The 26233-nt window shown below is 32.9% G+C and overlaps 1 protein-coding gene across 8 annotated transcripts in view; it reads left to right on the forward strand.

The window, feature by feature from the left end:
- LOC125057728 (chaoptin) overlaps positions 1-26233 on the forward strand; it is a 55551-nt gene that overhangs the window by 17627 nt on the left and 11691 nt on the right. For all 8 annotated transcript variants that reach the window (XM_047661580.1, XM_047661587.1, XM_047661584.1 and 5 more), the window contains exons 2-12: positions 6131-6261; positions 9749-9838; positions 13034-13238; positions 14955-15125; positions 17549-17757; positions 21254-21408; positions 21874-21976; positions 22461-22661; positions 23715-23851; positions 24582-24801; positions 25572-25793. In XM_047661580.1, coding sequence (XP_047517536.1) covers positions 6259-6261; positions 9749-9838; positions 13034-13238; positions 14955-15125; positions 17549-17757; positions 21254-21408; positions 21874-21976; positions 22461-22661; positions 23715-23851; positions 24582-24801; positions 25572-25793 — 1716 coding nt within the window. In that variant the 5' untranslated portion in view covers positions 6131-6258. The remainder of the gene's footprint in view (positions 1-6130; positions 6262-9748; positions 9839-13033; positions 13239-14954; positions 15126-17548; positions 17758-21253; positions 21409-21873; positions 21977-22460; positions 22662-23714; positions 23852-24581; positions 24802-25571; positions 25794-26233) is intronic.

The raw sequence follows: 26233 nt of genomic DNA on the forward strand, positions 1-26233 counted from the left end.
GCTACATTTACGAATTGCTTGACCTAATTTATATACTTGGTTAATAGGGATTTTGTTGATCCTATATTCTTAGCTCCCAACTATATATTTCTTCTATATGGCTTTTAAATTCTATCAAGTTTAAAATCGTTTCCATTAAAAATGTAGAAAAGGGTAGGGTAGGGTAAAAAAAAATATATATAAATAAAAATGATTGAAAATCTGATCGAGTTGACATGAAATAACGTAATTTTTCCATTTAATGTCATTGTTATATTTTTGTCAGTATTTTCCATTTAAAACTAAAGTAATTGAATACGAGTAATCATATATTTATTGCGCCCGTAAGCATGTAAATTGGATTGTAAATGCATTTTATTATCGTTCATTAAATACACTGCATATAATGAATATAATATCGAGGACTCTATCTTACGAGAACATATTATCGTCTCTTTCTGATTAGCTTTATTCTTTGAATTAAACTGCTTTGTATTGAAATAAAGACGGAATGTTAAACAAGGCATCCATCCATCGAATAAAAAAACCAGCGTACTAAATATTCACCCTAACATTTAGAGTCTAGAGTTAAGGCAAAGATTTAACATACATATTCATACTCAGCGCTACGTCTCGACTCTGAATCTTAACTTAAGTTTCCTTAAGATTTATGTTACGTGTGGCTTTTGAAAAATGTACGGAGTGTGTGCTGACTGCTTATTGTTCATTACCGACACCTGGTTTTTACAATGCGATACATCATTCACTTTCTAATACGTGATACAAATAATATCTTACTCAATGTTAATGATACGTTAATTGAATATCAAATCAAAAACTCATTATCGAATAACATCGTTGACTGTATTCCCAAAGTACTGAATAGAAATGTACAATAGTATACTTTTGCGAAAAATATTTAAGGATAATATTTTCAATAATAAATGTGACTTGGGTATCCTATACTGTCCTATATAAATAAACTATGCCAACAAAAACATAACAAAAAGTCAAGTCCCGCAACTCAGTTCATCTAACGTAAAAAGTTGTAGGATCTAAGTACAGTCGGTTAATTTTTTCAGTCTTTAAAAGATCTTTTCTTCGTCTTAAGTTAATATGAAATTAGCTAACTTAACAAAATCTTATACTGACTTTATCAATATTTCAAATCTTTATAATTTATATATATATATTGGCTTGGAAACCGCTCTAAACAATCTGTTTTAATATAATATATATTACTTTTGAGAAACTTTGTGTTTTCACACGGCCAAGTTATAGGGAAAATGGCCTAAAGTGGAGGATTGTGCTGCCGTGTCGCTTTTTTGTACGATTTGACTCAGATTGCTGTCCTTTAAATTCTCATTAAATTTTGAAAAAGAAGAGTAGAGAGAGTAAGAAGTAAAATATTATTTTACTGTCAATATTTGATATTGTATATTTTAAATTCAAGGAAAGTATCATATATAGATAATATTTGTAGATGATTATTGGTATAATCTTCGAAAATTTTATAATAATACAAGATCGAAGATAATTAAGTTTCATAGCTCAAACAATCTGAATAATCACCTAATTCATATTTACGACTAACATTTCCTACATTTTCTTAGAGGATTTTTCATTTTAACCAATTAGCGATAATTATCAAACAAAATATGACGAATCTTTTTATACCTATATGAGTCATCAATTGTCGCTATATATAATATTATTTACCTGTATGTTTCTCATGATTCATTAAATTCTTCTACCAAGGTGAACATTCAGGTTGAGTGCGATATACCTATCAATATTATGTTGTGGTTCATATTAAGGGCCTTTCCGCTAGTACCTCTATAATTGAGATTTTTTTGTCCACCTATTTGTTATACTAAAATTATTTACAAAACTTTTTGTTTCGACTGATAGGTTAGAATTTTGTTATTTTTTTAAATAATATTTCTATTTCTAAATTTACACATATTAAAAACAAACTAATGAAATCCAATCTGTGCTCAAGGAGTTTTAATAATATTACTTCTTTTTTTTTATGGCTCTGGCACGAATTGTGCATTAGCCAGCGTCAAGTATAGGATATAATTCGTGCTTGTCTTTAGAAATTCGACGGTGTCCTCCATGTACGGTTTAGGCACTCGCCCGGTACCGCACAACCCTCCCAAAGGCCGAGAACAAATTTAAATTAATTTAAAACAAAATAATATTACTACAAATCAGATATGTTAGTTTTGTTATTATACACTTATTCTACGTTAGTTATTGTTGTTTCTATTACATCGTGCTCTGCAGTATGGACCCCTTTTGGGTGAATGCCTCCTCCTGAATTTTTGACTTAGATTTGGTGATATATAATTCTTTTTTGTCGTCACTTCTATATTTACAAAAACAAATATTTCTCATATCAAATACCAATATTTCTGTCGAACTATAATGACATAGTTGTGTTGTAAAACAAAAACGTATCGTTGCAGCGAACCCAAATCCCACGATCGTTCTGTTTCCGCATCTGTTTTTTTAATCGTATTGTACTGAGGTTTAAAACAAAACAGATTATTTAACATGGTCCGGATTAAAACGGATAGATTCCTTCCACCTGTGCGTTTCAGTTACAGCTTAACGCTATTGAATATTTCAAATTGACAAATACAATGTTTTAAATGTATTATAGAGTTTGTCAACTGCACTTAATAATAATAATAATAATAATTTATTTTTTGCAAGAATATGGTACAAAATGTTAAGGTGATACAATCATAAATCGTTCGCATATTCTGCCACACACGATGGCGCGCAAATTTGTCTTAAAGTATTTCACATTATTATTCAATGTCAATTCTTATACTATCTAGTCTATTATATTATATACATTACATCATTATCTTTATATCAATTACGGTGTTTCATGCAAATAATCATTTATTGAATAGTACATTTTTTCTAAAAGTAATTCACTAAGTCGCTTTTTAAAGAATCTAGACGGAAGATACAGTCCCAATGCCCATAGGTCGAGGACCGAACCGCAACCTAGATGAATAAATGGGGCAAACACATTCATCATGTTGTAGTTTTTCTACTGTGTCACCGGGAATAAGACTGAATACCTGCATTTTCATTGCATAACCAATAAACCGCCACCTATATGGAAGATTTTTATCCGATTTAAAGAATATTAAAAATTAAATAAACCCTAAGAAATGCTATAATACATAATATAATATTTATACAGTCAAAAATCGCGTTATAACTTTTTGGAAAATTAATCTTTATACAGTAGCTCTTTGAAACTTCACACTTCAATGAACACCTCATTAGACCACACAGCGTTTTGTTTCAAATAGTTTATAGCTTAATTCTCTCTAGGGATCGAGTGAGGTAACATATTATTTTAAAAAGTTTTTATTAGCCATTATCTTCATGTAGTTCAATCGATAGTTCTAGATTTAAAATGACATTTGACCCGTCATGTTTTTATGTTATTAAATAAATAAATAGTGAGGGGTACCGGGTTCGATTCCCGGTTCGAGGGCAAGTTTTTTTTAATTTAAAATTGTTCTCGGCCTTTGGGAGGACACGGTCGAAGTTCTAAGGCAACCACGAATTATAAAAAATCTTATACTTGACGCTGGCTAATGCACAAACCGAGCCAGAGCCATAAAAATAAATAAATAAATACATTCACTTTCATTGACACTAGTCGACGTGCCCCGTAAATAATAAAGGTCAAAATTGTTACTTATTTAGAATCCTAAAAAATATATTTCCTAACAGACATAATATTCCGTTTTTAAATGTTGAAAATATCGCCCATGTAAGCTTTCCAAGTTCTGGCTCTGGGTTAAAATACGTTTATAAGAAACTAGCTGCCCCCGCGAACTTATTTTCGCCTTAAGATGATTTTTTACTTCGCCTTTTGTTTTAGTAGTTATATATCAACAACATATGGAACATTTCGGGGTAGAAACTGATCGCTTTTCCGTAATAAAAGCCTTATTACTAAATAAATATTATTTTAATGTTCTCTCCTCAAAACCCTTCCTCAGAGTTCAAGGAATAAATAAAATACACATTTAAGTTGTAATCAAATAAATAAAACACTATATTTCCTGCGATAAAGGGTTAACAAAAGCGTTCTGAACACCCATTTAAAATAACGTTTCTTTTGCAACGAAGAAAATTCTCATTTTCATTCACATTTTATTATTTTAAACGTAATTTTGTTGTGAGAGAACATTTTTCGCCTTCAATTAAAAATTAAACAAGCTTCAACTTAATTATAATTTATGTAACTTTTACAGTTTTTTGAAGCATTCTGCAAAGAGTTGGAACCTAGAATTACTAGAAGACGTGAACGTTTTTTTAAATGGTTGAGATGTATAAATAACCCATAGAATATCTACTTACTAGTTTATTAAATATATATTTAAATATATCATTTATTTGTAGCTTTTATATTAATACCGCGATTTTTAAATGTTTGCTATAACAAAACAAATTTTTCTGGCAGTTAGTTCTCCGTCGACTATCAATTTAGATTTATCATATGTTTTTAAGTCTCACGTCGATATTAATTAAATATTAACTATACTACACTGATTTAATTACACTAACAACAAATGAAACACTTCTTCTAGACAACAACTTCTAAGGGATATTTATATACATATATCTCATTTATATTAGTTACCTTTAATCCTGCCAGCACAACAAAACACAACAACCCAAAATCAACATTAAACTCTCCCAATCTGGACTGCGATCCCCATAGGAGAAAATAAAGCGTTAAAGGTACACTGCCACAGGGACCAAACTTTTTAAATTTGGTTTAATTTTCATTTTTTAATTTTTAATTATTTTTATTATTACTATGTAGGTTATGTTTAGGTTTTAATATATAACCTTTTATAGAGATATTTTACATTTCAATTTTTCCGACGCTTGAATACATTATTACATTTGTTACAATAAAATAATCTATTATACCAGGTAGTCAGGCAAACAAAATAAAAAAAATTGCATTTAAAAATGTAAGAGTAAAAACAATTCGTCCTTTAAACAAAGGATATGTTATGGCAAGAATACAGCCTAGTTCCGAGGTTAGCACTTGCGTCAAGTGTTTCTTTGTGTCCTTAGAAAACAAAGCCTTTACACACCTACGATTAAAAGTTCTTGTAAAGAATTGTGCTTTTTGTAGTTCATAAAAGTAGTGTTTCAGATTCTGATTATTATATCGGATGTTCGCAATCTATGAATTACTTTAAGCCTGAATTACTTTGAAAACGTCTTATAAAGTTTAATTATTTTAATTAGGAATGCCATCTTGTTTATTTTATTATTAAATCCCACTAAAGTTACTTATAAAAAGTTTAACACCTGGCATAAATGAGCTCTAGTTAAAATTGAATGCGCATGTAGCATACAAATTACTGCGTTTAATTTTTTTTTTGTCCATCTCTGATAGAGCCAGTTTTTTCAGATTAAAATGCCCAATAGACATACATAAGCGGATCATAGCGGGCAGCCATAATCCAAATATAACATAAGCCATTTCGGGCCTAAACTAATATTAATATTAATGTACTTCTAAAATATGGTATCATTTTCCCGAGTTATCTTATTGCTAAAGACCCGACCCATTTAACAATCCCTAGTAAATGTCTTAATCTTGAGAAACGTTATGAGAAATTAAAATAGGATAAGAAGTTAAATTAGTTTGTAACAACAGTTTATAACTATAAGGTAAATACTAGCTATTCATTTCGCTGACGGTTCCATCAACTATTTAGTTCGTCGAAACTTTATCATGGGAACTTTTAATTAAGCAGTTGTTTTCTATGTGTTGTTTTAATATTGACGTCTTACACAAAACTGCAGCTGATATTATTGTTTAGGGACCTTGTAGAGTGGTGTCACCTTTTTGGTGTTAAGAGGAAACCACCGCTCATGGACATCCACAACGATAGTTTGCTCACGGCCTCGTGAATAGTGGTTAACACATTATTTAGGGTACCTACTGGTTATGAAGAATGTCTACTGCCTTCCAGAGTTCCGTCGGTGGAGTTCTAGAATGATGTGCTTTTCTGTAGAGGGACTTTGATTTTATGTAAGAAATATATTTGACTCTTGATATTAAATTAATATTTCTTTGTTTCAGATACATTTATCGAGACCGGAAAAGGAAGCCATTGGCAACGATTTTAAGACTAGTTTAATGTAAAGTGAAGTGAAGTGTAGTGAATAGTGACGCCGATGTAGGTTTATGGGAAAGTGCACTTAGACAAAATGGTAATGGTTCTATTTTAACTTATCTGATTCATATTTTACATACAGTACGTAGGGTTTTAGTATCCAAAATAGATTTTTCTATAGGGCAGCTTTTCCAGAGAAATCTACGACTCGTAGTCATTACGAGTGATAATTGCTATATTAAAATAATTTATCGATTAATAATTACAATACTAATTCAATCCGCCCTATCTATAAAAACTAAATTGAACCTATTGCATTGTTTGAATGCGTTTATTCAACTTCGACAGTCTTCAAAATACGCTTACGCTGTGATGAAAAGGAGAGCTGGACACAGAGCCAGCTTAAGTTACTAAAGCTTTAATGATTAGTCTTATTCATTTGTCTTTTTCTGTAAAGTTATGTTTACAATGTGATAAAAAGAGACAGCCTGTTAAGGGACCGTTCTAGTATTACGTAACGAATTTTGGAGGGGGGGGTCCTTTTGTAAAACGTTACGATGCGGGGCGGGGATTGAATTACGCGTTATTGTTAATATTATTCGACTTTCTAGTACTTTACACCACATAATGGTAACTTTTAGGTATAAAGAGTGACTAGGTGGTCACGAAACGTTTTACTATACTTGGTTACAGTATTGTACTTGGGTACAGAAAAACGTTACGGCGCGTTACACGGGGGGAGGGGGGGTCAATAATCTCCAAAAATTGCGTGACGTAATACTTGAACGCTCCCTAAGAGCGTAAAAAGGTTTTTTTACTGCAAACATACGAGGCGTTGCAAAATATTGTAGAATTATTATCTTGATTTTCAATTCACTGTACGATGGAAATTTCGTTGTATCGTATTGAAAGCTCCAGGGCATTGCTTTGACTGGCGTCCGTTCAATGGTACATAGATGAATTGTTGCTTTATGTATTGCCTGCATCGATTGATCAGCGAAGTAGCCAAAATAGTTTATAGCTTGGCAACTTCCTCCCTCCAATAAAAACTACGTCTATAAACTTTACTATGTTTTCTAGTGTTTTGTGTATAGATAAGTACTGCTATACTATCAAAACTAAATATTGTATCGCCGGGGATTGACGCGCCTCTGTTAAAGCCCAACCTTAAAAACAATATGTGTTATCGTTAAGTAGCTGTGATAATATATATATCCCTTTATTGTTACCAAATAAATCAGTCTTATTGAACTCTTTTAATTTTTGTTTAATATATACCTATCTGTCTCTTTTCATCAGTGCAGCGTACCTTTTGACAGAAAGAGACGTAAGCGTACTGTTAGTTTATGAATAAGTCCCTCTTATTTCCCTAAACAACGGCGGCATCAATGAAGTTAAACGGGACTGGTCGTGTTCAGGCACTAGATGGGTTCCCGAGTGTGGTCGACATTTATTTAAGCCTAAATAACTATCATAGCCTCGCCATTTTTTATTTTGTCCACAGAGTAAAAATTGACTTACAATTAATTCACATTTCAAGTAATTTAGAGACAAGTAGGTAGGAATGATCGCAGTCTGGTTTATGTAAGGAAACGTTGAACAAAGAAAGGGAATTATTGAGGCTAAAACAAAGCCGAAACGGTCTCTTTTATTATGGAAATTTTTGTACAAATTACTTCGTTAACTTTATTGCGTAACTTCAAACAATTTATAAGTCTTCACAATCTGATTTTGTTTCGAATATCTGAGAAAAGGGTATTGGTGAATACGCAAAAATTCTGAGCATGGCAATTCGAAAATTTATTCACTTCAACAATCTAAACATACTTTTAGTTATCTATGGTTTCTTATGGTTAAAAATATAATCGATGTTTGTGGATTAGGTAATGTCTGTATTAAGGCAAATTATGTATTAAAATTATATACATTAACTGGCACACACATTTACGCTAAATTAAATAAGTAAAAAAACATTAAAAATGTAAACGAAGAAAAAAATATATGAAGACACAGTATGTCCAACAAACTTATATAATCTAATCTAATATAATTGATGTGTATGTGTGTTAAATTTGTGATGTCATATTTTCTTGTATTTTTAGGCATACATCGTTTTAGAACATATAAATAAATAAGTTTAAATATAAACACCATTATTGTCAGAAATGCCAGAAGATCAATTTTCGTTAATAAGTGTACTATTATGAAATAGCAATCACCTTAGTATACTAAATATTAAGTACTTTCAGTAAGCTTCTGGAATAAAAATAAATGAAGAAAATCATTATTATTTTAATGTTTTTGATACTGTCGTCATTCATCTTACGAGAGATCGAAATGTTTCCCATTTTAATCAGCGAACTTTCATTGATTTCGGACAAAGTTTTATTGAATTTATATAAGCGAATCAGGAAGTTAATTTTGTTCAAGTTAAATAAAGAAGTTTTATGTGTTTTTTTTTTTGGGAGCGTTAAGGATCTATATCCGTGCAAATTTAATAACGTATGTACTTAAATCACCGTCTGCGTATAAATTATTATACAAAATATATATAACAGCTAATAAATAAAATTTTAATTATTGATACATATTTTATAAAAATACAAGCTGCTCCGGAAACTTTGTTTCGCCATTAGATGTTTTTTTTACTTAGCCTAGAATATGCAAACCAATATATTGCACTTAGAAATATATTTTGCGATTAATTTTTATTTATATAGATAATATGAGTATCTGAAATTAATAACAACGAAATTATAAAAGTCATATAGTTAATTCCAGATTCAAATTTAAGATTTTATCTATGGCACATGTTGGATTTTTATTTAAGTTTAGGTACTTTACAAAAAAACCACTCAGTATCAGAGATTATATTTCAATTTGGTAAGCTGTCAAATTATTTATTTACCTGCCTATACGGACCACAGGGAAATATAGGATTTATTGTGACAATCAACAATACAGTATTCACCTTAGTAGCAGAATCAATGTGAATACAGATAGAGGATTTTATACTTTAGATACTAGATTTGAGAGAATCAATTAGTTTGTATCGATCGATGATCGGCTCGGTGCCGGAAATAACGAATTATGTAAATAGCGCAATCGACTGTGCATGCTGCAGTGAATCGTAACAATAATGTAATGACGAGATTGGTAACAAAATCTAACTTGCACCTATGCCATATGCCAATGAAGCACTATTCGACACAAGTTTTTGTCAAAAGTATATTTCTAAATTATTTATCCAATTAAATTTGTAAGATACAAATAAAATATTGGATTAAGCGACATATCAAAAACAATTTACTTCGAAACTTGATTTAACTTAAGGTTAAACTTATTAACATGGCTTCCAATTTCCTACAGCTGATGATTTGGAATATATTTGGAAATAAGTTCAGCAAATATTCTTGAGAATATAAAACTGCTTTTGAAGCTTAAAAGCGATTCTGTTTGAATTAATTTATCACAAACATCTTTCCTCTTTGATACCTTTTCTTCTTTTCCATACTTTGGCAATTTATATTAGATTTATAGAGTGAGTCATACCTGTGTGTTTAATATACCGTCTTTTGTTTCAGGGTTTAATGTCAATCATCAAATTAGGCTATACTATGCTAATAGTTGCATTCCTGTTAATGATATGGGCGTCACTATCAGGGGCTTTAGAAGTAAGTAATTTTTCATTTTATTAAGAGTGTATCAATATTTAGTAGGTAGGTAGGTAGGCCATTAGAATAATGAATTATCTTGTAATGCATGATTTCTAGCTAACAAACCATTAACACTTGAATATCCTCTATACTTCTATAGTATAGTGAGTGCAATAATTTTCAATAAGGGTTAACTCAACTATTGGTTACAAAGGTTACATAACTATAACGGCAAACAAAACTACAAAACCGTTCCATAGGTTCATTATGTATCTTACTTTAGCAATAATTACTTCAAAATCCCGTAACGTGCGATATCAAAATCGATAGGCATGCCACTATTGAACATTTATGGAACTTAATGTGCAGTTGGTATAATAAGTGGTGCTTGAACCTCCATGCTTTGGACTTGTAATCAGTCCGGCGTCGGTACACTGTAAGTCCCAATAGCGCAGCGACTGCCGTCATCATGTTGCGACAGAAACGCTACGCAGATTGAGAGAACTACATCGAAATTGCATACAAAAACATCTATATTGGAAGATACTGACTCCTCGCGATACTCCGTTCTCCTTAATATGATAATATTGGAGATATGAGAGTTATGGAATACTGAGTGTAGGAACTTTTGTTTACGGCCCGTCCTAACACAAATTACCTGGCGTGAGTTCGGTGGCGGTTGTTGGAGGGATATTCAAATGTATGTTAAATTAAACTCTTTGTTTGAAGATAGGAGTCAACTGGCTACAGGATTAGGATAAGCAAAAAACTAACTTGACTTATTTAAGGGTTCTTAACTTAAGAGACACTTATGTCACCTATAAATAATATATTGTGTAGTCGAACTATTGGAGATTATCGGAAACGAGAATGTTTTATTACAATTTATGTGTCTGGGAAAAACTAAAGGGCTCATTTTGGCTTCAAGTGTGCGATGATTGCTAACATTCGGTTTGCGCTTCTAATTATTAACTAATATATATATATATATGTAACTTAACGAATCTTAGGTTACTCGTGGCTAAAGGCTAAATCAATCTTAATTGAATGTTGTTATAATCGTCACGTGAAACACTCCAAAGTCATAATTTCAAACATAATTTAACATTAATTATACAAAAAATCCCAGTTTCTACGTTATTTATTTAATTGCTTTGCTCATAACCCCTTACCGACAATTTTAACTGTCGCAACTATTAAAGAGTCCTTATAATGAAGTACACTTACTGACGTCTGAACTCTTCCTAGTTCATATTTCAGTTTTTTCCATCACACTTAAATGTCCTCCAATTAATTCGAGAATAATAATTAGAGTTAGTAAATAGGGTAGTATTTATATTTTATGAAAAGTACCTACAGCTGGTATTTATTACTGACATCCTGCAATTGTACCTACAATAGCGATAGATATCTTGATTTCAATTGTAATCAATTTTGTAGCTCTAAAGGCCGAGATAAATTATCTTAGTGTTTAGGAGAGTGCTTTAGGATAGTACTTTAGTTGAAACATGTTAACGCTACTTGCTTTAGTAAACGCTACGCTAAAGAACTTGCCTTTCAAGTTGTACTAAAGCACTCTCCTAAACACTAAGATAATGTAAATCGGCCTTAATGGGAGTGACGGGGCAGTAATTGCTGTCTACTATAATTTTTAGGAAAGTACTGAAAATTACAGGAATTTCTCTCTATATAGTATGTGAATAATATTTATTTTTAGGCTCTTTATCAGAAATGGAATATTCTAGTTATAATAAATCCTGTGGGAGTCATCATGATCCCTTAATAACTGGAACTTTATTGTCGGAATAAAAATTCGGCGTCGTTGAATTGAAAATTCGTTCTTGCGAAAATTTCTGTCCATTCCTCTATTTTCAATTCAACAATTCAGTTTTCCAAGTATAATTTCACGGACCCTTACTCTGAATAGGCATTTCGTGTAATGAAAATACCTTCATCCTTTATACATTTATAACCACCGTATGATAGTGTGGTTCTTGTGGACACGACGAACAGAAATAATTTATCACGTTCTAATATGAACGCCGTAGTTTGTCAAGACTTTGTTGCTTTTTTATCAGATACTAAGCATATAGATCTTAATTCTTAGATATTTTATCATACATTTAAAAAACCTAACATAAACATTCTTTATACGTCGAGGCAGAATTCGAAATTCCACCAGAATCACCTCGACGTCCGACGTTCCTACACTCAGCGTTATCTAATGCAGTTTTTGCCGCGCACCACCGCGAACCACATGCTGAAGTATTTTCGAACCAATTTGACTTAGTGTCCAATAAGGTAAAAGATCCCACCAATTCTTAAAAAGCCGGCAATTGGCATTGAGAGTGTCCACGGGCGGTATGCTTTCATGAACGTTCTGGACTTTTGTCCCCTGTTCTATAAAAAAACACAATTATAATTATTTCGACAAAATACCGTATAAAGGAGTTTGCACGTGCTTTTTTGTCAGGCTTACTGAGCAATTACTTGAAATAGCTTGAGTATGTTTAGTTTCTTCTAAACCTTATTTTGCTAAGTCCTAATCATGGGTTGAAAGATAAAACGTACCAGGCGAACATAAGTGTGTAGAAAATAATAATTAAATCATAGATATATTATGAATTCTTTTTAATGTGTAACTCTTTTTAAAAATCCTTTTATACACTTTTGTGAACAGTTATTCAAAATCCGTTTCACAGTTTGTTAAACACTGTCAAACGAAACAAACGTTGCAGTTTGTTTCTTTTTTATTGAAAGAGAATACACGCTATTTATTCATACAACATTTTAATTATTCTATATGATAAAATTGTATTATTAAATATACATTTCTGCATTTGTGTAAAAATACTTTCGTTTTTTTTTATTTCAAAGACTAAACAAATTATCCTCGTTTCTTTTTATAGGTATTTAAAATAATTAGAAGTATATACGAGTACATCTTAGTATAAAAAAAAAACAATAATTGTACAGTGTTATGATGTGGGTTATATAAAACACGGTAGGATTCGCTTCATAAAGTCGGGAATATAACGTGTATCAAATTTATTTGCAAGACTTATTAAGCCGTTGATATTTTTGAGAAGACAAGAATTGAGGAACGACAGAAAAATAAAAAAAAGAGTTAACGGGCCGTAGTCTTGTGTCTATTGATGCCCGGCGTCCATAAATATATATTATGCCTTTCCATAAAAACATATCTTTTTCCAGTTACACGTAGATACGGGACACCCCCCATGCTTATTCCAAGCCCTTTGCACCTGCTCCAAGCCCGCTGGGGACCTGGGAATTGTGACCTGTAATTACGTACCGATCCTGAAAGTCCCGTCCGCAGTGAACAACTCCAAGGTCTTCACACTGCAGCTCACTGGGAATAGGATCAAGGATCTTGAGCCCCAGTTCTTTCAAGCAACAGGTAACACTTGATATTAATAATATTATGCCATCATTTCATATTACACAGCAAACTTTGACACTTCTCTAGACTTACCCAAGTTTTCTGAAGTCTTAGTTTTAGGAGTATGACTGTCTATATTTTATGTATGTGTGTCTATAATTTACTTTATACCATGGAAAAGTCGATGTTTACTTCGTATCTTATTACAAAAGTTCTGATTGAGGTACCAACATTTCTCAACAAAAACGAAACCAACGAAAATGGGAGATTGCAGAGATCTCGCAAACATTGCAAACATCCCTCGAATATTTTGTAGGCGGCTGATGTTTTCACACCAAAATACAAAGTGAATTCCGTTGCGCTTGCCAAAACGCTCAATGCATTTGAGGCATTAAACATAGCTTTGGCCGCTTATTTTTAAACTGAATTAGTCGATTACCCAAACTATACAAACGTACACTTTATTTAGTATTGAATCTCGTAGCCATAGTCGTCAATGTTTGTTATGTACTTAATTAATATTTTACGGTTGAAAATGACAAAGTGGAAAATTGATATCATCATTATGTTAATAGATGATCATTTTTGAACTTATTAACTGTAACTTACCGTCGAAATGTCAGCCTTGCGATTCTGTAACTCACTTTTCGAACTCTCACAGCGGTTTTCGCAGCGGCGGTCGCGCTCAAATCAGTCGTGACGCAGTCATTTTACGATTTAGCATTCTGATAAACAATAAACTACAAGCTCCCTCCGCTTGTCAAGACGTAATGTGAAATTGCTTAACAGAATACGATGAGATTCCAAAAATGGAAGGGAGCTTGTTAGTGCGAGGTGAACTCACGGATTAACAGAATCGCACGGCAGTACTCAAATATCCTAACTCTAAATACTTAGTTACTTAGTTAATACATAGTACAACTAATATAATAGCTACTTTCATTTTTGCATTAAAATAGTTTTGCTACAATAGAAACATATTCACGAGAAAATCAAATAACGCCACCTAGAATCCAAGTTCTAGGTATAATCATCTAGGTACACGTTTTACCTAGCAATTCATTGAATTTATGAAACCTTGACATAACATGATAATTACAAACAAGTTTGTATCAACAAAGCTAGTAATAATGTTGTCTCTAGTAAATTGGTTGACGGGTATGTTGGGAATATAACTTTGTTTCAACTTTGATTTACATACATAATTAACGATATAATTAACAATTGTACGTAGTTTACATTCAATTATGTTTATCGTAAATAATAAATTAATTTCAAATAATGCCATGATTTACGAAGTTCGTATGGTCCCGAAGTATGGGTATAAAAATTTGTTCAGCGTTCACGTAATAAACACTGCATTGTTTCTTATTCTTGAAATATAAACATTTTTTTCTTCGATTCTAAAAAATGTATGGGTCTGATCTTTAAACTGTTGATAGTAAATAGTTACACTTATTCACATCAAGTATAACAATAACAACGCTATGACAATACAAATTAAATGCAAGTTAAATTGAAAGGAAGTCTGGTAGCTATATTCCCGGGTTTGTAACTATGACAGTTTAGATAACGCGGCGCTAAAACTAAGAAAGCCTGAGCGAGCAGAAATGTACAGCCTTGGTTCATACAAAGACGTAGTCCTCAATACTTGTGAGAATTTATTTGCTTGAATAAACTCTGATTTTATCTAATAGAATGTATATTTTCTAATACCAATCTTTATATTTCCAGGGCTTTATCGATTGGCGATAAATGAAAATCCACTAGAGTCGATTCACGAAGAAGCTTTCTATGGTCTGGACAACACATTATGGGAACTGGAACTGAAGCAAGACAGATTGGCGGCAGTGCCGAGCCGAGCGTTGAGGTATCTGCAGAAGCTTCGCTTGCTGGACCTCTCGGGTAAGAACTTTTTTAGGGGCATTTGGGCAACAATGTATCTAGATAGTAAATTTAAAATCGAAATGGTTAATGCGCTATGTGTAACCATTGGCTATTTTTTACAAACAAAACAAATATATCCACCTAATAATATACATGTATTAACATTTTCAAACATAATAAAGCCTGTTTGTAAAGTAATATTCATAATACATAAAAGTACTATAAATATAAATATAAAGGTCGTGAAAAGAGTGATGTCTTCTACTGAAACTAAACCATATGAGCATGTATTAGCATCACAGCCTAAGGAAAATACGCTGCTGTTGAAGTAGCTATTTTGTTTTAAGGACTAGAATACGGCGAACAATTCTCGCTCGCTCAACCTCTAAGGAATAATCAGAAATTATTCTTTAAAATAAAAGGTTTAACTTCATACTATGCCTTGTATTTTCTTTAAGAATTTTTGTTTGTAAATAGACGCCATCTATTGATACTTTAAAACAACCCTATTACAATAGGCTTTAGAAAGCAAAAAATCCTTACGGTTTGCGGATCGAGACATTGCATATTTATACATTCTACCAAAGGCGTTTAATAGGTCGAGTGGGACAAAACATGGGAATTGCTTACTCCAACGTTGGCGTCTTTACTCATCAAACTCGAAGCATTATTATGCTAAATAGAGTCTGTACTGCAAGGATAAGTACGTGTCCTCTTTATTGCGATACTTTTATTATGACGTGATCGTGTTCCCGTTTTTAATTTTCTGCAACGTAACAAAAGTAACTAATCAGTGTGTGCCTTTTTCCACAGGTGACATTATAAAACCATTAGATATTTAATTAAATTAAATTAATATAATTTAATTTATAAAGAGAAAAGTCACATAAATGGTGTTTATTACACAAATTTACAATAAATATATTCTATCAGGTTAAAACCAATTCTATGGTTATGCTTGAAGGCACTCGATTCTTTGGGACTATATCGATAAAATAATATAATGCGTTATGTATCACTATATAAAATTCTCGTGTCACAATGTTCGTTCCCATAATCCTCCGAAACGTCTTGACCGATTCTTATGAAATTTTTTATATTATTCAGTAAGTCTGAGAATCGGCTACTATCTATCTTTCAAACCCCTAAGTGTTAAGGGATGTCCACCCTTTTTTTTGTTTTTATTTTTTATACAGCATACAAAAATAAATACAATCCCAAATTTTTATTATTGAAGATAGTTATTTTTATTGAACTATACAAAATCCTAGAAATAAAATACATGGCAAAACAAATGTTTGCCGGGACAGCTAGTGTATCACTATAGTTTTTGTTTCTTGTGAAAATATTTATTCTATAATCTTAGTAAAATAAGATTTGACGAAAAATATTGTAAATTTAGTTTTGCGAAACAATGTAGTGGTAAATTGAAAAAAGTTCTCACGAGTGTGACTATATGTGGGAATTCAAGTTTGTTAAGTTAAATTGGAAAAACAATTTACCGTACAATTACAAATTTATTTTTTTGTAAATTAAAAAAATGTAGTGATTACGTTGAGTAATAATTTCACTTTGTTCTGTGCCGGAAATTTAATTTACCCGTAATATAAAAAATAATTGGCCGTCTAAGGAACAAATTATAAAGTTCAAAGATAATTGTTAATATTTCCTTCGTATTTCTTTCACTTTATTATTTTGTCTGGAAAAGATTATATGCGTTGATGCCGTTTCTTGTATTTATCCTATATATATATAAAACTCTGTTTTGTTGCTTTGTGTGTAGTTTAAAATAAATTCCGTTATTATTTGAAAGCAAACTTATAAATATTTAATTATTGGTTATTTTAAGCGGTAAAAGGACAAAGGCAAACAAAGACACTCTCACTTACAATCGTTAAGATGCTAGAACGGAATGGCGTATTATGTATAATATGACCTACTTTTATTCTGAGCATTACCATTCGGGGATCCAATTAAGTTATATGGAATATTATATGTTATTGAAGCCTGTTGTGATAGATGAGTTATGGAGGTTGAAACATTGCTCCATGCAAGCACTTTTTACTTGTTTACCGTCGCTTAATGCTAAACAATATATTATCGGAAAACGTTTACAGATAATATATTTATAGTTATATTATTGTTTCAATCTTTTCGTTTTAAAGGTTTTATTACTGATGAATATGCCTTTTATAATAATGTATTTTTATACACGGCAGACTATAAATAACATAATGTATTAGACAAAAATAAATAAAGGTAAAAATAAAGCTATTTTATCTTATATAACTAAAATAATGGCTTTACAGTATTTGAATATCGCACACACGATTTTTATCAATATGATAAAGTACAAATTTAAATATTTCAGTAACCATTTTTCTTTTCTATACCTACTGGATATTAATAGATCCTTTTCAATTGATTATTATCTATTTCAGGCAATGAAATAACCGATATCTCTGGAGATAACTGGCGTGGCTTAGAGAACACACTGCATACGTTGATATTGTCTGACAATTCCATCTCGACTATACCACTTGACGCGTTTTCTGGTCTTCCAATGCTGGACACCCTGGACTTGAGAGGCAACCATCTATCTGTTATTGATAGTGGTGTCTTCCGTGATGGAATGCATCGATTGAATAAGGTTAGCTTTTATAACCAACATACATATGTGACAAGACTTTTTAAATAATTTTAATTGTTTTTTTTTTTATGAGCAAACGACCGCTTTGAATTAAGCACTTACCGCCGCCCATGGATAGCTGCACAATCATATGGCTTTCAAGTGCGTTGCCGGCCTTAAAAGTAGTGTGTCGGAAATACCTGGAATGACGTCCAATTGATTACAAATGTTGTACAGTCTAAACTATTTCTGAAAAAATTTAATAGTTACCTTTACATTGCTTTCTAAACATTTCATGAGGATGAACCCCAAAAGAAAGAGTTCACAAACATCGAAAAGAGTTTCTTGTTATGAGCAAGTGAGACATGTGTCAAATGTACAGCTAGCACTAAAAACCTTATAGACCACAAGCCCATGAACAAAAAATACCTGTGAAATGACCCAACCTGAATTACGCTTAGAAGGCTGTTACTATATCTGAAAATAGCTCTGAGCACTATGCCGTCATTTCTGAGCGGTACATGTGAGTACGTGAGTGAATGGACTTTCTCAGGTACAATGGGGGAATTTCGACTAATTATTAATGTACGGCTTTGTTATAAGTGTATAGATGATTAAAAATAAATGTCGAAAAACCTAGTGCCGTACAAAAGTGATGGTGCCGGAAGTCGGTGCAAATTTTTAATTCGACGACAGTTGCAGAAGCAATATAGGTCATTTATTACTGTACGGCATTTGTGTGATTCCTTTTGGACACATATACAGATACTTTACCCGTAAACGCCGTACATATTTCCAGCGGAGCGGTCGAAAGCCAAGGGTCGGAACCCTACCCCTACACCCATATACCCTAAGGTCATTGTAAAATGTACGGCAACATGTTCAAAATATTATTTAACACGGACAATAATGTTTTATAATTATGCCGTCCAAATATTATAGTTAATATTTGTGTAATTAAATATTTATCGAAATTTCAGGATTTACCAAGTTCTTACTGCTGTAAGATCAGAGAATAATGTACGGCAACTTGTTTTTTTACATAATGTTACTAAATATTACCGTTGTACATTATAGCCGTTCATTATAAATGGTAACAAATAAAAATATTATGATAAAAAATATATGAAATTTCCGAAATTTAGATGACTTTTCAAATGCTCCTAGAGTAATATGGGGAGTAATATTTTTAAAGATTATTGTTATTTTATATGTAACAAATATAAATAAACAAAAAAAACCAGATGCCGTACATTTTACTCCAGATTATTCTTTACAGCTGATAAAAACTTCGACGACGTTTGAGGTGTCCCTTAAGGTCATTAATAACTGTACATATCTGAGTATACTACCATAAGGCTGTAAAGTATATGTACAGCCTTATCGTACCAGCAGAGAGAGGTAAAGGAAAATATTTTTAACAAAAATAAAAATATAATACAGGGCGTCCCAAAGTTATGAGACATGAAGGGAAAGTACCTTAAATATCGCAGATAGGGTATTTTACTAAAAGAAGACTTTATGTTATTTATAAAAGTTAGTAATTCTGCATTCAGAGATTTTTTAAAAACTACATGCCTCGTTTGGAAATCGAACCGGCTTAAATTAAAAAAAAAACACCCCTACTTTTATGATGCCAATCGAAAGAATGGCCAAAACCTAATAACTTTTCTAAAGTAACAGACTCGTAGGGGATTTTTGTAGGCCGAATACGATAGATAATGTTTTTAATTTGATTAAAAAGATATATTCACGCTGTTCCTTTGTTTTAAAATACTATGTTACTTAAGAAGAGTTATTAGTTTTTGGCCATTCTTTCGATTGGCATCATAAAAGTAGGGGTGTTTTTTTTACATTTAAGTCGGTTCGATTCCCAGACGAGGCAAGTAATTTTTAAAAAATCTTTGAATGCAGAATTAATAACTTTTAAAAATAACATAAAGTCTTCTTTTAGTAAAATACCCTATCTACGATATTTAAGGTACTTTCCCTTCATTTCCCATAACTTTGGGACGCCCTGTATTGGTAGGCGGTGGTAGCGGACTATCGAAAGTGTACGGCATTTATCTTTTATTGAAGATTGTCTAAAGTATTAATAACCTGTGTTATTGCCGTACAGATAAAAGTCACCGGAAAATGACTCTTTTCTGAGGAAAGTAATTTACCCCATACACCTATGTGTTCCACAAAAAATGTACGGCATGCTGGAAAATGTTATCTATTTGTGAAGTACTCTCAAGATCATTTAATTTTATGTTGTTTCATATCATCATCACCTATATGCTAATCAGACATATGTTGCGACCCTTGGCTTTCGACCGCTCCGCTGGGAATATGTACGGCGTTTACGGGTAAAGTATCTGTATATGTGTCCAAAAGGAATCACACAAATGCCGTACAGTAATAAATGACCTATATTGCTTCTGCAACTGTCGTCGAATTAAAAATTTGCACCGACTTCCGGCACCATCACTTTTGTACGGCACTAGGTTTTTCGACATTTATTTTTAATCATCTATACACTTATAACAAAGCCGTACATTAATAATTAGTCGAAATTCCCCCATTGTACCTGAGAAAGTCCATTCACTCACGTACTCACATGTACCGCTCAGAAATGACGGCATAGTGCTCAGAGCTATTTTCAGATATAGTAACAGCCTTCTAAGCGTAATTCACGTTGGGTCATTTCACAGGTATTTTTTGTTCATGGGCTTGTGGTCTATTAAGAGTAATATCCCACGCTCAAGTATCTAAAAATCTAAATAAGACTTTATACTTCTTTCGCTGACCACGAATGCTATAAAGCACTCGGAACGTCGAGTTACATTAATAATTTTAAATTTGCTGTGCGTAAATTAAAATATGTGTACACGCGTAAATTAAAGACAGTAGGTATTCGTCTAAAAGTAAATTTAGTCTGAAGTATTTCCGAACCAAGAAAAAAAAGAGCGTACCAATTCTTAAAACGCTGAAAACGCCTCGCGAGCCATCTGGCATTGAGTGTCCATGGGCGGCGGTATTACTTAACATCAGATGAGCCTCCTGCCCGTTTGCCCTCTGTTCTATAAATAAATGTTGATTTATACGAGAGGTGAATGATCTCATAACCTATTAGCTGTTAATTAGCAATATTTACGTAACTATGATAATTTAGGATAAATAGATTGTAAACTTGGATTACATAATCACTGTTTCATATTCAAGAAACTGCTAAGTATTATTTCGTTTTATATGTGGACCTCAGATTTCTGTATCTGTTTTATGATCATTTGTCAATCTAATAGGTAAGTAGGTGATCAGCCTGCTATGGAAAGCCGGTTTCCTCACGATGTTTTCCTTCACCGTTTGAGCGAATGTTAAATGCGCACATAGAAAGAAAGTCCATTGGTGCACAGTCGCACGCTGAAGCCACTAGGCCAACACTGCTTTTTTCTTACCTATGTTTAAATTTTAGTCGTAATAGGCATTAAGCGTACATCGCAGATCCATTAACTGATTTCCATTTATTTTTCAGCTCCTTCTAGGCAACAACCAACTGACTCTGATTCCGTACGAGGAACTGTCACCGCTGCGTCAGCTTCGCTACTTGGATCTTTCTAAGAACTTGATAAAGCAAGTTCCGCCCGCCCATGAGCTGAACGGCATTACTTTATCTCTTGATACTTTGAGGTAATGTTTTTCTTCTAGTACTTATAGATTTCGTGTCGGGAGTCATGAATTGCTAGTAGCTTAATGACACAAACTCTGCTAGTATTTGATAATTTTTAGGCCAAATTGTAATTAATCTAATGTGTCCAGCCAACCCAGATATTATTTTTTACTTAACGCATTCGCGTCGGTATGGCGGGCTGTAAGTCACACCGGAAAAGTATTGCATGGCACTGCCGCCTCTTATTTTTTTAAGGACTATCGGAAAATACTAGAATTTTAGTGGAACAAATCGTTTGACACCCAATCCGACAAGTTCGACTAACGCCCACGCGACTGGGCCGCCGGTGCCAGCGCTATGACCATCATTTTTCTTTTTTTAATTGCGTAATAACACTCCTGAAGAACCACCATACTGGTACAAATGACCCACTATTTTGCGTCACTATCTATATTATATCCACATAATCGCTGTTTTTTTTTCAGACTGGACAATAATATCATCAGAATACTTCTGCCGGGTTCGTTTAAATACTTCAACGTGTTGAATACAACATCCCTGGACGGGAATCCAATATATACTATAAGAGTAAGTTATATAACTTACTAACTTACTTATATTAAGTATAATTAATAAAAAATATTTAAAAAAACTTTTTAAGTTCATAATAAGTATTATAAAATTTCTAGACTGTTAAATCTACATGGAAACGGTAAAATAATTGTCGGTTATAGATTTATTTGTGTGATGGTAATATGCGTGTAAAACACCAGTAACTCATGACTCAAACTCACCCATATTTTTATTAACGATTCATATACTGCCTTGCGATTCTGTGACTCACTTTTCGAACTCGCACAGCGGTTTTCGCAGCGGCGGTCGCGCTCAAATCAGTCGTGAAGCAGTCTTTTTACGATTTGGCATTCTGATAAACAATAAACTACAAGCTCCCTCCTTATCCTCCGAAAAGTGAGTTACAGAATCGCAAGGCTGAATCCCTAAGTCACTTAAACCCGTAATTTCGTTTTCGTAGGCATTTTAATATGTCATAAAAATTATTGTCAATTTCTAGGAAGACGCATTCCGCAATGCTAAAATTCGTTCTCTCTCCTTACGGGACTGCGGGGTGACAGAGTTATCACCTGCATCCTTCGCTGGATTGGAAAACACACTGCAGAACTTGGACTTATCGGAAAACAACCTCACAATGATCTCAAAATTCATGCTGAACAAATTGGACTCACTGAGATTCCTTAATCTAAGAGAAAATAAGGTATGGTTATTATCGACACTTAGGGTCTGTTTCACAATGTACGGACAAGTTCTACATAAGTTCCAAATTAGCTATTTATTACTTATTGGTAGGATAAACACTATTGTTGCGTTTCACGACTGTCAGATAGCGCTATTCGTCACATAAAGTCCATCATAAGTTATGAGTCCGATGAATGTCAAATAGCACAATTTATCTTCCAAATAATTTATGTGTTGCATAGCTATTTGGTACTTTATCCATACATTGTGAAACAGACTCTTAGAATTTTTTAAATTAAATTTTACTTATACTTCTTCCCTAACATGGAATATTCTATGGGATGCGGCCGGCTGTTTCACTTTTATTTCTTATTTGAAATTGCTGAACTAGCCGTTGGCATAGATTCTCCAGGTACATGTGTAATTGGAAAATGCAGGCTTTGACAGAGCCACATTTAGAATTAAAAATGGTTCAATCAATTGGTTACCCATATAGTTCATTTATTCATGGCAACGCTAGACTCAATATAGGAATTAACTGACGTTCCGCCTGTCTGCTAAAAAGAACACATAGCGTGTCTGCATTAGCGCCACTAAGCAATTACAAAACTTCTAGAAAAATGTAGAACCTCAGTAATAACATTTTATATTCTACTAGTAGACCGGCCTAGCGTTGCTGTGGCTAAGGTTTTTGTTATATTACATAGTAGTAAACTATTCAAGGGAAACGGTAGGAGAACACCAATCATGGGGACCACCATGCTTTATGGTGGTTATGCCATTAAATTGTAGCTTATGTGAAACGATGGTACTTTCAACACAGCGCCGTCTGTTAAAATTGTGACTATTAAATAAGAAACAAAAAATATTTTGCAATAAAATAATATTGCTGGTATAAATTGAGATGTAAGCTATCCTATCTTTTAAGTTAGATCAAACTGCACACGGTGTGCAAATTTGATTGATATCGGTTCGGTAGTTTAGGAGTCCATAGCGGACAAACAACGTGACACGTAATTTATAAATATTAAGATACCGTTGACTGAAGATATTTTATCACAATGTGGTTCAGGTGGACACCAACCTCCTATCGACCGGCAACCCCTCAGACTTCTCAGTGACATCAGTGAATAACTTCCAATACAAACTCTTCTATTTGGACATAAGTGGATCGTCGCCAATTGAAATGAGCCTGCAGGATATACGAAGGTAATATCCATCATAGCACATATTTTAAATTATTTAAACCCGAAAGCCACACCCTTTAAAGCTGCACACAGCTTTACCCGATTCTCTTTACATTATAACATATCGTTATGGAAATAATAGTGCCCGCGTACAAAGTAGGTACACATGTCAGAAGTGAAACTTCTTTGGCAAACTAATTTTTACGTCTTGTTCATACTTATACAAATCTAAAACTTTAGATTTCCGAGAGGGAGGGAAAAAGGAAGATATGTTAGGAATTTAAATTTAATTGTCATTAAAATATTAAGTGTCGAAAATTAATACAAATGATAAATTAAACTTTTTAATTTATTTCTTCGATATTAAAAACACGTGGCATTTTAACTTACTTCCTCAATTGAAATTACAATAAATTATTTTGCATAAAATATAAAATACTAATAGTTCATAAATTCTATTTATAAATATAATTTCTATAAGGTAATTCGCCTTTCTCACTCTCTCTCAATCGGTGTCAATCGCTCTCTTCCTTTTCTTCGAAAAAAACGCTGCACATCTTCGTGACGTTTCATCCGTAAAAAATTACCCTCATGCGCGTAAAGAAGTTTCACTTCAATAAATGCGCAATCCCAATTCACCGGAATACAAGAGGCAATAAACCTTGTTAATCGCCATAGGCTTGACTGTGTGCTAGTTGAGAAAATGTATAATTTATAAACATATTAAATATCTCTTTATAAAATACTTACAGAATGCGCTCTCTCCGATACCTAGCAGTGAGTAAGCTTATCCGTCGCAGCATCAGTTCAGAAGACTTCATCGAATATGGTTTAGAGCTGGAAGACCTTAAAATATTCGGAAGCACCATCACGAAAATTGAGGCCAGTGCTTTCCAGCACGTTAGAACGATCAAAACCCTGGACTTATCTGAAAACGAAATCGACTTTATCGACCCATTTGCTTTTGCAGAGGTAATTTAAACTTTACGAAAAACATTTCACTAATTCAATAAAAGGATTCAATTTAACTTTTGAGCTCAGCTCGCAGCTGGAAAAATTCTGCTGCAAGATTGTCAAATAGGTCACTAACATAAATAGCACAAGAGGTAACGCGGGTAGTGCCGGTCAGCAGGCCCTGACTCGCCCATAAATATTATGAGAATATTTCTGGAGTATTTGTCGCCCGGGCCCGGCGGGAGACGCCAAACCCAAGTTAATAAAGTCCCTTTTTAGGAAAGGGGACTTCGATACTCCCCTGCTGCTTAGCTTCTCGGTCACATATCTGCCTGATTGCGTGCCTGTTAGGGTTCCCTGTTTATAAAAAATAATTTAATATTTAATAAATATAAAAATGACAATATCTACCATATTGTCATTTTTATATATAAATACAACGGGACAATTAAAATCATTAAATTATTTCTCTTTCTATGTGTTCAATGAACTCATTCGTTGAAAGTTTAATCTTACCTACAGAGCTCGATATACCGATCTCAGGGTATATAGGGGATTGTGCTACATTATATGAACGTCAATATTAAATATTTAGTACATGCAAAGTATCGGTATCGCGAAAAAGTGTGCGCGTCTTCGCCTACCACTAATATTTTTTTAATCGTATTAATTCCTTTTTTCTTCCATTTTTAAATCAACTTTTTTTTTCCATATTGATTGTTACTCTATGTACCTACATACATATTAACGAAAGCTGTATAGATTAATTAAAAGTGCTTGTTCAACAGCTACACAGCCTAACAACCTTGAAAATAGCGAACGGATTAGCAGATTCCGTAAAAATTCTACCTTTTGAGCCGCTTAAAGCGCTAAACGAGTTGCAGCATTTGGACTTGAGTAATAACAAACTGAAAAATGTTCCCGACACATCCTTCCATTTTCTTTACAACGTGAGGACACTGAATCTTCAAGACAACCTTATCGAACAATTTTCTAAGGGAACTTTGCAGGTACGTGCTTTTATTATTTAAAATAATATTTATTAGGTTCTGAGAAATACAGGGTCCTGTTTTATTAATGGGCATAAGATTATTCTTAATGATAAATTAGAGAATTCTTAATGACCCCAGCCCCATATACTTGAGGTACCGCAATTTCTGAGGTGTCGAGATTGCGTATGTACAATTTCTGTTTACATGAATATTTTAAATTCCAGTCTCACAATTTCATTATAAATTGGAGATAATATAAGAGATATAACTGTTCTGAAGAGATAATATACTGATGGAGCATCAATATATTATGTGTTCTATTTAACAAGAGCGGGTTTTAACCTCTACATTTCTTGGTATTAAGTCACTTTACCCTCCCTCTACCCTCCCCGGCTGGCTGGATATGGCAGAATCAGAAAAAGCAATAATTTGTCCAGTGCGCAACTATTTACGGGGCT

This window comes from Pieris napi, chromosome 17 (genome assembly GCF_905475465.1).
Source record: "Pieris napi chromosome 17, ilPieNapi1.2, whole genome shotgun sequence".
Taxonomy (NCBI): domain Eukaryota; kingdom Metazoa; phylum Arthropoda; class Insecta; order Lepidoptera; family Pieridae; genus Pieris; species Pieris napi.